This window comes from Trichogramma pretiosum, unplaced genomic scaffold (assembly GCF_000599845.2).
Source record: "Trichogramma pretiosum strain Unisexual culture from Peru unplaced genomic scaffold, Tpre_2.0 scaffold77, whole genome shotgun sequence".
In the NCBI taxonomy this organism is placed as follows: domain Eukaryota; kingdom Metazoa; phylum Arthropoda; class Insecta; order Hymenoptera; family Trichogrammatidae; genus Trichogramma; species Trichogramma pretiosum.
In genome coordinates, this window is record NW_019641667.1 from 506,880 (window position 1) to 521,615 (window position 14,736).

At 35.0% G+C, this 14,736-nt stretch overlaps 2 protein-coding genes across 2 annotated transcripts; one reads left to right on the plus strand and one right to left on the minus strand.

Moving 5' to 3' along the window:
- Positions 1–5,347: 5,347 nt before the first annotated feature.
- LOC111693973 (ankyrin-1-like) lies at positions 5,348–7,240 on the minus strand. The gene is made up of 2 exons (XM_023460307.1): positions 6,011–7,240; positions 5,348–5,809 (listed from the first exon to the last, which is right to left on the minus strand). Exons 1-2 carry the CDS (start codon positions 7,238–7,240, stop codon positions 5,348–5,350), a joined length of 1,692 nt encoding a protein of 563 aa, XP_023316075.1.
- Positions 7,241–13,300: 6,060 nt separating this feature from the next.
- LOC106648597 (bone morphogenetic protein receptor type-1B-like) lies at positions 13,301–13,600 on the plus strand. The gene is made up of 2 exons (XM_014365605.1): positions 13,301–13,394; positions 13,457–13,600. Exons 1-2 carry the CDS (start codon positions 13,329–13,331, stop codon positions 13,589–13,591), a joined length of 201 nt encoding a protein of 66 aa, XP_014221091.1. The 5' UTR covers positions 13,301–13,328; the 3' UTR covers positions 13,592–13,600.
- Positions 13,601–14,736: the final 1,136 nt, after the last annotated feature.

Here is a 14,736-nt window from a genome sequence, read left to right on the forward strand (position 1 = left end):
ATGGGTTTTTTGCATTTTTCTCGGAAAATATTTATCCGATCGGGTCGCTGAAAAATTCAAATTAAAGGTAATTAAGTTAAGGTTTCAAAGTTATTCATGAAAAACGAAAACATGCGTTAATTTTTTGCATATAATCATTGTTTAAACAAAATGGGACAATTTCTCGAGGGGGCATTTTTGTTTTTTTTCTCATCCTTATTAACCCTAGAAACGAATGGCACAACCCGTTTGCTGCTATTTTTCGTAACAAAAATCACCTATTTTTTCGCTAATTTGACTGGCCTAAAAAATTCGCGTCATCGCACTGCCGGGACGCGGTGTTGGGAAATTGAAGAGAGTTAGCGCGAGCGAGAAGACGCCATATCAGCCGGCAATACAAGCGTCGCGCGGCCCATCTCCGCCGCCTAAAATCACTGATCTGCTTGTAAACATAATCCCATCAGAATTCGTTGACATCATCCAGTCAACTGTAAGTGATGGTCTAGTATACTTTAAGTGATCGCTGGTCAGTTAAAAATAATTATAAGTTGTTTCTGTGTCGAACAAAAACAAATTGGGCTAGCTTTTGGCATAAGAGTACCATACTAACTCTCATTTTACTGTTTTCAAAATCCAATGGTAAGCATTCCAACATTATGTTAAACAAATTATATATATCGATTGTTCGCTTAACGACTGCTCACGAGACACGGCTTTCCGTGCGGTATACACAATTTTTCCCTCAACGACGCGCGTAAATCATTCCGAGCTAGTGAAGCCTATACGAGGTGAAATTAATTTTCTAATCGCTCGGCGCGCGTTAAACCGGCCGTAAGAGTCGAAGAAAGAATATTATGAGAAAAGCAGCTGCACAACGCTACTTCCCCCCTCGGATGCTGCATGTGTCGAAGTATGCAAGTGCCCACATAATTTTAAAGGCTTCATAAAATAAAAGCTCGTATATGTATGCTATACACTCTCATTTTGACCATGAAAATGAGCGACGCGTATCGCGAATAGAATACAACAATTTGTATGTGTGTGGGTCTCTTTGTGTGTGTGTTCGTGTGGTTTGGACAAGTGCTTTTGCTTTCAGTATATAATACTATATATAGTACTACTACATACCTGTGGTGTTTTCGCGAGTATGTGGCACGCCCGTGGGGCTATATTATAATATACACACACACACACATACTCGATAGAGCACTTAGTATATATACGAGCAATATCCCTTCGCGATCGCGTATTACCGAGTGTGCGCGCTTGACTTTTCTCTCTCTCTCTTTCTATCTTCTCGTGTGTATACGTAGCTTCGTTTTTCGCGCGATATTTTCACACGAGCGAGAGGATATTTTCCTGTGCGCGCTGCGTGTAATATTCGCCTACGCGAGCGAGCCGACTCCGCACCGAAGATAAGACTGCAACATACATCGCGAGCATAATTTATGGAAAAACGAGTCTCGCACCATAGTAATATTTAATTCCCCGTGATCGTGATGCTGCATGCAACAATGCGCGCCATTACATCGAGGCAAAAAAAAATAGAAAGTAAAACGAAAATAAATTGGTCAATGGATCGAGCGATTTTACTGAATCGTCGGCAAAGTTCTGGTGTACAGTCGCGATCGAAGTGATAAAAGTCGTTGATTATTAGGTTCATTGAGCTGTCGGAGTGCATTTTCGCGACGACTAAGATTGAAAAAAGATGAGACGATAAGCAGAAAGCGAAATTTAGAAATGACATGAATTTTTTTGTCGTCGCAAGAATAAGGAGTGTTTGATGAGGGAAACTTTTAAGAATCGGTTTTACCGGTGATAACAAAATGTATAAATTGAAAATCCTGATGTGCTATTTAATTTATAAGTTCAATCACAATAGATGTTGAAAATTTTCACAGCTCTTATAAAATTAAATAATAGTTTTAAGATATTTTTTACAAAATTAAGGAATATTAAAACACAGACAGATTAAAACAGATTAAAACTACGTGAATTTGCCACGAACATGTATTGATTTCATGTGTTGATACAGGCTACCATTTATCCAAATGATGTATGACCTTTGCGGCACTCGAAAGTCTTGCGACGATCATGAACTGCACTTTTGTGCTTTTCGAGGTCTTTTTGAATAGTAAAACGATTTGTGATAAATGTCACATTTATATGGGCTAATCTTATTTATCATATTCATATGGTTACTAGACTAGCTTTTGCTGCACATAATTCTCTACACATTTATGACTTGTACAATTATTTTCTTTACACAGTTCTTACAATATTATTTAGCTTCTCAAGTTTAGTAAGTTTTAATTGGTGGCTCACATCGAATTGACAATTATGCGTACATAAGGAATCACTGAATTCGTAGAAAATTTTGATGTACGAGATTCTGGATACCCTCAGATTTTGTTAAAATCCGTCAAACCATGATGTCATTTAAAAAGTTTATACATTTATTTCAGCTCATAAATTAATGCATACTATTTTAAGAGTAATTTCACATCAGCGGACATGTATAAAACAATAATTTTTTTATTTCTGATGACGCTCGAGGTTGAAAAACTTTTTGTCGCTTTTCCTGTTAACTAGTAAAATCGTGAAACTCGAATTACCCACGGGTATGCTACGATGCATTCGAGAAAAAACATTGATATTTTTGCAAGTACGAAAATTATCATCACTATGAACGCACTATAACAGAGGGCTTAACCCATCCACGCGCAAAAGTGCAATTTCGTGCATGAACTTTCGATTGTAAAAATATCTTAGATAAAGTTTAAACCTTTACTTGAAAACCCATATCCATGGATTTTTGGGTATGCTCTTTCCGAATCCAGTGTTATTTTTGCGATAAATAAACATAAACATCTATTATTTTGCAATTAAAAAATGAAAACGCTACTTTTTGATTTAAAATTTTTTTTTGTTAAGTCAATTTTCTACTTTGCCCTGACTTCGGAGGGTTCCGATAACACTTGCAATCGTTCACTTTTTTTCTGAACCTACAAAAAACGCGTTGTTATAGGAACCCTTCGAAAGCAAGGTAAGGTAGAAAATCGACTCTAAAAAAATGTCAGTCAAAAAATCACGTTTTTTTATTAATTGCAAAATAATCGATGTCAATGCTTATTGGTCGCAAAAATGACACCGGATTGTGAAAGAGCATACCCAAAAACTTCTAGATATAGTTTTTCAAGTAAAAATTTTATCTTTATCCAAGATTTCTATACAATTTAAAATTCATGCACAACATTGCACTTTTGAGCGTTAATGGGTTAAAATGGAAAAAAAATTCATGTTTTACTAGTACATCAACGCACGATATACGTATGTACAAGTCTTTGGCTTGCATAGGTGCTTATTTCGCGAAAGTCGTGCTCGCGCGCGTGAAAAATCATCGATTGCCTGCAATGTGAGTCTAAAATTTCGGGTTTGGGATCTATTTACTATGTACTATAACAAACCAATAGCGCATTAAGGTCAATGACATACGTCCACACAATTATTTTAAAAATTCTGAGCCTTACTCATATATTGTACATGGGTCAAAATAATATTTTTTTACATTTTGGTCCGCACGTATGTCACCGATCTTGACGCGCTTTTGGTATGTTATAGTACATAATAAAAAAGTGCCAAGCCCAAATTTTGGGACCCCCTTCCCCCTCCTACCCCCCACTTTCGGTATAAACGTCCATTTTCTATCTATATTTTTTCTGAATGCTCAAAGCAATTAAAAAATCTGCAAAAATTCATAAAAATACTTTTCAACAATCCAAACAACCTAGAATTTTTTCAGATTTTTTGAGTGCTTTAGGCCTCCAGAAAAAACGATTGTAGATTTTGAAAATTCAAATAAGGCGTTAGGATGCAATAACTTTTTCGAAAATTTTTTTACTTTTTTATTTCATTGAAAAAAGTAACCTCAAATTTTCAGACATTTGAACGCATCTTTTGAAGTAAAAAATCCCTTTTTTTGACGAAAATAATTTTTTTAGGACGATACGGAGCCTCGAAAAATCTGGAAAAATTTTTCACTTGTTTTTTTCATCAAAATACATGTCCACAAATTTTTTCAGATTTTTCAATTGAAGTCGACAGCTACTAGGGCCAAAAATGCTATTTTTAACAAAAAAAGGTTCCTAGAGCCCAATGGTTTCGGTAAAACAATTTGAAAATATTTTTTTTTAATTCCTTAACAAATTTTATTCAATTTCGACCGTTTCGAAATTCCGATTGAAGCTTCCTATCTCAATCTAGAGCAGGCCAGAGATTAATGCAAAATTCTGAAGATGGTTTCTGAAGACACATGATAAATGATAAAACTATTTTGATTTAGTCGAGAGCCTTTTTTGCAAACTTTGAAACCGTTACCGCGCGAGATTTTTCGATTCACCGAACTTAATACCACAGCTTTGTTTGAAAAGTAATTTTACGATAGATCGACTTAAGTCTTCGCGAGAAACATTATTTTTATAGTGGATTTTATATTTATCGACTTCCAAGTCCTTATATTCGCTTTCGTTATGATCATCAACCGTCCCAAATCTCTCGATTAATCTTTCTAGTTTCGTCAAACAACATGACGTATTAGAATTCTGCTCCAAAATTTCACCAGCAATCACCCATCTAAGTTTCATTTTTTTGCGCAATTGCGTCAGACTGCATATCATTCAAATTGATCTGACTGATCAAAAATCGGCAAATTTGATGCTTTTGGGCGGATTTAAAAAATTTTTAAGGAAAATCTCTGTAGGTACTAAACTTGTGATCTTCGGAACTACAAAAAACGAGCTTTTTATTATTAATCTAATAAAATAGATTGACAAAAAAAAATTTTTTTTTTATGAAAAATGTCACCGTCAAATTTTAGCAGGTCAGACAATTTTAAACGATACACCTGATCTCCTGCTAGTATAGAGGTTGCGTTCAGAAAGTTTTGGCTTGAATTGTTACTGTGGCATAACGCGTCGTATTTACCAATTAAATTATAGTAATTTCTCTGAACAGATTCAAACTCCGCAAGTTTTTTATCGCCTTCTTCGACAAGTAATCTCATCGTGAAGTTCTTTGTAATCTTGGTACAATTTTTTTATTGGGATGATTTTGATAAGGAGCCATGGAAATGAATTCATAATTTAAGATATTTTACTTTAAGTAATTATATGTTTATTAATAGAAAAATTGAAACGCATTTTTCACATTTATTCATATGAATGATGTGAAAAATGTACCACATCAAACAACTCTCTATATTTGAAAAAAATGTTCAAATAATCTTATCGCCATCATGAGCTTTGGTTTGCAACCGCCAAACAAATATGATATAAATCCTCGTTATTCAATTGTTCAAGTGCAAGTATTCCTAATAAGTGAGCAGTTTTTCCAACTCTTTGGGCTGTAACTGAATAAATTTGTAGAACGAAAGGTCCGGTTTTACCATCCACTCTGTGGCTTCGTTTGCAAACTCCTTGTCGTCGTACAAAGACTTTAAAACATCCGTCGATTTCTCGAACAACCCGTAGTTAGCGAAAATATTCATGATTTTCAAGACATCGCTTCGGTCCAGTTCATATCCTCGCTCCTGCAGACGTTCGATGGTGGCCAGAGCACCGGACGCTGGTCTCAATGGGAAATGTTCGAATTTTCCATCGTAAGGTGGATCATCGGTTGTAAAATGATACATCTCGTTAAAGTGACTCTCGTCGGGGAAAGTGAAGCTAGATAGATCAGCACCATTATTTATCAAAATATCGACTGCTTTCGGCATGAGACTAGCCACGGCCCATTGCAAGGGTGTACGGCCCAACTTGTCTCGGGCATCGATCTGCAACATTTTATTATTTTTGGCACACATCTTGATGAAAATATGTAAAAAGCGGTCATCATAAATCGTCTCAATGCGTTTTTTGCACATAATGTGCAAAGATGTCAATCCTTTCGCATCAGCCAGATTGGGATCGGCGCCTTTAGCTAGCAGCAATTCGGTCAACTTAGAGTGTCTACGTGACAAAGCCACGTGTAATACAGGACTACCCATTTCGTCTTGAGCATTGACTTGAACTCGAAGATTATTTTTTTTACAGAGCTTGAAAAACATCTTCATCAAAGCATAATCTCCACGGAGACCGTCGCAAATCACGTGCAAAGGAGAGAACCCTTTAGTGTTTCGTGAATTCGGGTCCGCGCCATTTTGCAGCAGCAAATCTAATACTTTTTCGCAGGGATATTCCAGAGCCAAATGCAGCGGTGTGTTACCGTCTTTGTCTCGAGCATTGATCTGCACCGTCCGATTAATTTTTCGACACACCTGGAATAGAATCTCCACCACGAAATAGCGATTACTACGACCCGCGCAAATGATGTGCAAAAGCGTGTTTCCATTTCGATCAGTCAAATTCGGGTCAGCGCCATGGCTCAGTAGCAACTCTACCACGTTCTTTTTGCCGTAGGACGAGTTTTTCAATGCCACGTGCAAAGGTGTGTCACCAAACCCGTCCCGAGCATTGACCAGTAACGGCTGATGCTTGTCATCGCAGATCTTGAATAACATCTTCGCCAAGTCGTAACATTGTTCTCCCATGGAAACGATGTGCAGAGGAGTCGTTCCTTTTTCATTAGTCACGTTCGGATTGGCGCCTTTTTTCAGCAGCGATTCAGCCACCTTCTTGTTTTCATTATCCAGAGCTAAAAGCAGTGGTCTGTTTCCCCAATCTTCCCAAACATTGATCAGTGATGGCTTCTTTAATTCATCGCTGATCTTGAGGAATAGTTCCGCCGAGGAAAAATTGTCTTCATTCCATAAAAGATTTTGCAGAGGTGTCGATCTATATGAATAGAAAGGCTTCGGGTCAACCTCGTATCTCAGCTGCAATCGTGGGTTTTTATCTTCGTTATTATCCAAAGACATGTCCAACGGTGATTCCTTCATTTTGTACCAGAAGCAATCGGGATCTTGGCCGAACCTCAAAAATTTTTTGACAACATCGTCGCAGCCAAACTTGCAGGCCACATAAAAATGTGTTAACCCGGACTCATCGACGCAATTCACATCGTATCGATTGTAAATTTTAAAAAGATCAGGAATGATTTTATAGTACCCTAATTTATTCGCGTGATGTATTGGCGTAGTGCGACGAGGCGATGCTTTGTCATTTTCACCAATTTCGAGCTCGTGCTTGTATCCGCTGCGAGCCACAAACCCAATGAAACCCTCACTCGAATCTTCGACACTCGAATCTTTATACTTGATCACCATGTATACTATGGTGTCGAATAGAAGACGCTCGATTTCTTCGGGCCGAAAAATGTCCCGGAGGTTAGGAAGTGGGCCTCTCCAATGGCTGATCAAAGAATTAAGTTGATCAAGAAGATCGTATCTCTCTTCTTTGACCTCCAAATTGAAATTTTCTCGTAAGCTTTTCAATTTTTCTACACATGCTTCGTTCGGATAATTCGCGTGGAATAAATTACTGTCACTGATTTCGTTGTGTAGGTCACTGTAACCTTCAACGACTTCGTAGTCGCACGTAAAACATTTTAAAACACTATTAATTTAGAATGTATTTTAATCATATGCACGAAAATCACTGGCCGAACACTATGCGATCTCTTCTCGATGTTTACGCTGCTGAGCTGTAACGAATACTGCCTAAAAATATATACTGCGATCTACACGTACTCGCAGCTGTACAGAATATGTAAGAGTAAAAAGTAACACGAGCTACATATGGAGTGGAACCAACGATTTCTAATATTTAGTGCTAGACGTTTGATGATGTGGGATATTTGATGATGTAGGCGTTTGAACCAATTAACGATAAATTTAGGCGTGATGCAATTTAGAGAGTGAGAGACAGAAACAGAGTTAGAGATATTCGATGCTACACATGTGCGTAGGGTGATTTCATCTAAAACTTGAATCGGATGCGGCAGATGCGACGACTTCGAATCTACTCTCGCTTTGGTTATTATTATTATTATTATTCTATTATTATATACATAGTTACGCACCTAAATTTAAACTTTCCCAGAGTTAATAATTATAATGGTCACAATAGCCACGTCCAGAAAAAACGAAAAAAGTTTCGTGTTCATTACACGGAAAAATACTTATAAAAATAAGTAAAAACCATTCTCGGCGTCTGTCCATACAGTGAGAAAAAAATTCATTGATTCAATGAAAATTTAATTAAATACAATCTATGAAATAATTTCATTGAAATAATTAGTTTCATCAGCAAAGCGCCAGCGGCAGCGGGACGAGACAGGATGCCCAGGAATCAGAAAATCTACAGGAGACTACGAATGATGAAATTATCATCTTACGACGTATAGGCCAAGGGGGCTTCAGCGAAGTCTCTGCAGGAATATGGAATAAAAAGACGGTCGCCGTGAAAAAATTTTCTTCTCGACACGAAAACCATTGGCGAAGAGAGATTGATAACTATAAAACACCAATGATACGTCACGAAAACATTCTAAACTTCATCGGTGACCTTGTTAAAGGTATGTCTTTATTCCTTTCACTTGAACGCTAGAAATTAAAAAAGTAATTTGCGTAAATTACTCTTTTCGAAAGAGTAAATAACGTAGATTAATCTTCTTCGAAAAATGCTGAGTGCAGAAAGGAGCGATTCATTTCCATTACTTTTTTGGTAGAGATTACTTCGTGCATAAAAATATTGCATACAGATTACTCTCTTTGAATATTGAAAAATATCCCCAGCGGAAATTTTTTTTAAAATAAAGTGCATTATAATGTTGTAAACTGTAATAGCAAGTAAAAAAGTGTAAAAAATGTAAGATTACTAAAGATTTCGGACATGTGATACGTTTTTCTACATTATTTTACTTTTTATTACAGTTTATTACACTTGTTTACTTATAATTAGAGAAATGAAAACCCTATGAATTCAATCTCATTAAAGTTACATGGAAAAAGTAAAAAAGTGTAAAAAAACATAAGATTCGGTAATAATAATTTTAAATGATACAATTTTTACTTATGAGTTTAAAGTTCTAGTCAAGCCCGCATGTGATCAAATTGACCGCAGCAAGTGATTTCTTTAAAAAAAGGGAACTCCCCTAATGTAGCAGAAGGCCTTATAACATTATCATAGATGTACTTGGGAGTACTGAAATGACTGAATTTGGTTTATATACATATCCATCATAATTTGTCTTAATTTATTCATAAAAATTAACACATTTTTTTTCACGAAAATCACTTGTTGCGTCGGTGCGATCACACGTGGATAGCATATCGAAGAAAATGTAAAAAAGTGTAAAAAAATGTGATTTTATGCTGCCTTTTTTAATGCATTGGCTATCCAAAATTGCTAGTAATTTTACATTTTTACATTTTATTAAATTTTACAATTTAATATGATAGTTTTGGTTACTACATTTACTTTTTCTTGAACGGTTTTTTTTCCGTCGGGGATACATGAGTATGTTAAAGGCCTAATATTCAATATTCTGTTATATCTATATCTATATGCATTAATAAAAAAGCGACAAAAAGCTTCAACGATTTAATAAAAACTATATAATATAGTCTATACAATATAAGTGTAGCTAAATTTTTTAAATAATTTAATTTTATTCTTACAATAATGAGAATATTTTTCACAAAATAGTTTTTGCCACACTTACAAGAATATTTTTTATTAATTTTTTTAAGCTTTTTGTTGCTTTTTTACTGAAAAATATATGGGTCAAAATAATACTTTTTTACAAAACCGTGCGCACGTATGTCACTGATCTTGACGCGCTTTTGGTAAGTTATAGTACATGGTAAAAAGGTCAAAAAAAAAATTTTTTTGACCCCCTTCCCCCTCCTACTCCCCACTTTCGGAATAAACGTACATTTTCGTTCTACTTTTTTTCTGAGGACATGAAGTAATTGAAAAATCTGAAAAAATTCACAAAAATATTTTTTAATAATCCGAACAACCTTGAATTTTTTCAAATTTTTCAAGTGCTTCAGGCCTTCAGAAAAAATCATTAAAAATTCTGAAAATCGAGATAAGGCGATATGAGCCGATAAAGAACTCGGAAATTTTTTCAGTTCATTTCCGCATTGAAAGACATAACCTCAATTTTTTTCAGATTTTTTCAGATTACCTAACGCTCCTTTTGAAGCCAAAAACCGCGCTTTTCTGAAGACATCTGAAAAAAAAGTAAATATGATGTTTGTCTTCAGAATTTCGCATTAATCTTTATTATGCTCTAGAATGAGCTAGGAAGCTTCAATCAAACTTTTGAAACGGTCAAAATTTATTAAAATTTGACAAGGAATTAAAAAAAAAATTTTCAAATTTTTTTACCGGAACCATCGGGTTCCAGGAACCTTTTTTGTTAAAAATAACGTTTTTTGGCTCCAGATGCTATCGCCTTCAATTAAAAAATCTGAAAAAATTTGAGATTATGTATTTTGATGAACAAAATGAGAAAAAAATTTTTCCAGATTTTTTGAGGCTCCGTAGCGCCTTAAAAAAATTACTTTCGTGAAAAAAAGCGGTTTTTCAGCTCTAGGCTGAATGGACATGAACGAAAAATTCTGAAAAAAATCAAGAAATCGTTTTTTGACGTCAGAATTCAGAAAAAATTACTCCGGTCTGGTACATCGAACCATTTCACCGAAAATAAAATAATTTAAATTTTCAATGATTTTTTCTTAAGGTAAAGCAAAAATCTGAAAAAATTCAAGATTGTTTGGATTGTTGAAAAGTACCTTCGTTAATTTTTTCAGATTTTTTCATAGCTACAGGCCTTCAGAAAAAATATAGATAGAAAGTGGACGTCTATAGGGGAGGAGGGGGGTAGGAGGGGGGAGGGAGTCCAAAATTTTGGTTTTGGCACTTTTTTATCATGTACTATAACATACCAAAATTTCGGGAAAATCCGTGAACCTCGCCCGCAGGTTTATTTGAAAAATTCTGAATCTGACCCATATATAACAAAATATTTTTTTAATATTCAATGAGAGTAATCTATGTTATTTACTCTTTCTAAAAGAGTAATTCGTACAGATTAATCTTTTAAGTTCTAGCATTCAAGTGAAAAGAGTGATCTGCGTTCATTTACTCTTTTAAAAAGAGTGAATAACGCAGATTACTCTTTTGAGGTTCGAAATTTACTCTTTTGGGTTCAGAGTGTAAGTTCACACCATACCGGCAATTCTAAAAACAAAATAATAAAAATAAATAAATTGGTTTATCGGCGGGTAATGTCAATTTGAATTTATTTTTAAGCGTCTTGAGTATAAAGAAGAATGGCAGTACATCCAAAAATTTGATAAATATAGGGTGTGTAAAAATTTGAACCAAAATTATTATAAAAAATTCTGAAAAAATTTGTGTATGTTTCTTGATCAATTCCAAGACACTTTTGTTCGATAAACTTTTCTTCTAAAATTGATGGATTTCGTGTAAAATAATACTAGATATTTTTTATGTAAACGAAAATAACTTTTTTCGAAAAACATTAAGTTAAAAAAAAATCTTAGAATTTATCAAGTAACATTCTCAAATGTTGCCAGATTTATTCATGATGTTTTTGGTCTTTAATGGGTTAAAATTACCATAAGATTTTTTTAAGCTACCATTTTCACTTCCTAGAACTTCTGAAAGCCACTTCAAATTCTCAGTACCTATGAAAAACCGTTTTCTTTATACTTTTTTACATTTTCAACTCAAGATTTTGGTTCGAACTACTCATATAATAAATGCCGAATTTCAACTCTGTCTCTTTTCTTTCCCGGCAGCTGATGTTTCCATTCAATTATATATTTTTACGGAATACCATCCAAATGGATCCCTCTCTGACTACCTGGACAATTCGACTATCAACACCAATGATATGTTCAAGATGGTAATGTCAATAGTGGCTGGCCTTAACTATCTTCACAGACAGATCGTCGCTCAGCGCAAACCCGCAATGGCTCATAGAGATATTAAATCAAAGAATGTTCTAGTGAAACTAGATGCCACGTGTGTGATAGCTGATCTTGGCCAAGCGGTGAAACAAGATCCTATCACAAAATCTGTGAATGAAAAAGCTAATGAACCATTCGGCACGGTGAGATATTTATCTCCCGAGGTATGAATTTTTATTTCATCTAAAAGGAGGTTCTCATCATGCTCGACCGAAATATCAATTTTTTTTGCATTTTCTAATTGCTTATATTTTCAAGAATCCCTTGCTGAAATTTCGTATGTAAATTTGAATTTATAGTTAGTCTCAAGATATCTCAAAAACTACTGTAGACATCGATATGAAGTTTTTTTTATGTTAAAGATCATTAAATTTTCTAGATTCCGAACTAAAATCAATTTAACCATCATTATTTTTATTGTTACAGCACTTTTTAAAACTAAAAAAAGTGCGAAATAATGTTCGTAAGTCCGTCGTTTTGTTAATTTTTAACTGTTCTTAGTGATTTTAGTTCAGCTGATTCAGCAATCGTCTACTTTATAAAAAAGATTTGATATCAGACAAAAATTGGATGCGTTACCTTGCCGGCTATGGAGATGTCTTTCTTTATGCTACCCCAGACGATACTAATCTTTTACGTTCCGTCGACCAAAGCAAAATAGTATATTACTGCTCTAGGGCGGGAAAACAGAAGAGTCCCAGGGGCTTTCTTTTCCCGGTATAGGCCGGTATGCTATTTTACATACCCCATAGCCCGAAAATAGCAATATTCCGTTTAGCGCAGCGGGAGGAAAATGCTACTTTCAGGCCACTGGTATGTAAAAGTGAATTTCTGCTGGGGGATTCACGGAAAATAGTATACACCCCCATGATGCAAAAAAAAGCCTGAGAACACATGTTTATCAGTCTCGACTTTGCCTCGGACGATAATTACACGTGCTCTCCAGGCTTTCCAGTTTTTCGCTCCCTAGGCAAGTAACATACTATTTTTCGATGCCTATCTTTGAATACATATAACTAAGGAATTATGCGATATTCTGTTCATGAAAATTTGTAAAAGTAGTTAATAGTATACTTAAAAATTAGTATACTTAAAAATGTACCTAATAATTTAAGCACTTATTAACTTCGTTCTTTGGAAAAAATCGCGAATATCACCTAATTTTTGGGTTGCCAGATGAGAACTTCCCCTTCGTTCGTTTCGTACATGATTATCTGAATTAACAAAAGGTTTCGTTCTCTATTAGATATTGGAACATAAAATCAACCATACAATCGAAGACTACCAATGTGCTGATGTGTATGCATTGGCATTAACTATGTGGGAGGTGGTAGTAAAAAATTCGAGAGGTATACATGATCAGCCGTTTTCTGGAAACGTGTCTCCTAACCCCACGATTAGAGAAATGCATCAAACAATATGTACTAATCGGCTAAGGCCATTTATTCCCCCAGAATGGGCTGCAGATAACGTAAGTGTAACGTTCAGAAAATCAAAATTTTTTAAACATAATTTTCTCTCTCGCATGTGCAGATTTTAAAATCAATGGGTCATTTGCTTGAAACATGCTGGGAAGAAGATCCAAGAAGTCGACCGACTGTTGAAATTATCAAACAGTCATTAGAAGTCATCAAAGAAGAAGGAGATATTGCCGAAGAATTATTATAAATATTCTAAATTTACGATATAAGGGGTCGCGCATAAATCAATCTACAACTTTTGCAGACTGATGTAACTGATTGTAACTGTAATAGAACATAAAAAACGATTATAAATTTCAAAATGCTTTAAGCTAAAATGAAACGTTTTATCTTCATGTACACATTTTTCACGCGAGCTGGCTCTCGCTTTATTATTAATGATACTATTCTTCCAATGTACAAGTAATTAATGTTGTTATGAAAGCAGAAAAAAATGTTTACTATTCCGTATAAAAATAATAATTATTATCATATACACTGATATATATATGAGCAGTTTTTTCATATATGTACAACTTTTGTGCGGGGGGTTCTCGGATCTGCCCCAAAATTTAGTATGTCATTTGGGTATGTGAAAATAGCCTTCAGGTAAATTTTTAGCCCTCTAGGGGCCTTAGGGCCCAAATTTGGGCCCCTCGAAGGTCCAAAAATAGCCGTTTTTACCTATTTTTGCGTATTATTCAAATATTTGTAACTCGGGCACCGGTGCATATTTTTTAACTCTGAGGGTCGCATTTTTTAGGTCAAGACATGTACTTTTCGTAAAAAAATTATGTAGAGCTCGATAGACCAACCCCCGGTTATGGGGGGGCAATGAAGGGGGATGAAAAATCGCAAAATTGACGTTTTTTAGCTTTTTTTGAATTGATGCAGAAGGCGACTGGATTGACGTATTTACTTTTGCAACGTCTCATTTTAAAGGTATTTTTATTACCTTTAAATTGCCGTGCGCAGAATTAAGATTGGTTCAAAAACGACGGAGATAGAGCTGTTTAAAGGTGTCAACATTATGAAAAAAGGCGTTTTTTCGAGATTTCGATAAGCTGTAACTTTTTTCTAGTAACATGAATCTCTTTGAAATTTTATGTGAAAGTAGTTGATTACATGTAGTTTGAAGCCATGTAGGTAAGGATCTTGGTATTTGCCTCTATAACCGAAAACGAGGCCCCCGAAATCCGGCACTTTAGCCCTTATATAGGCAAAATACATGTTAAATTGGGCGGCAAAACTATTTGGTAACTCCTGAAATTATCGCAAAATAAACATAAAAAAAAAATCAAAAACCCCATATTAAACGTATTTTTCGACGAGGAATCCAATGGTAACCTCGAA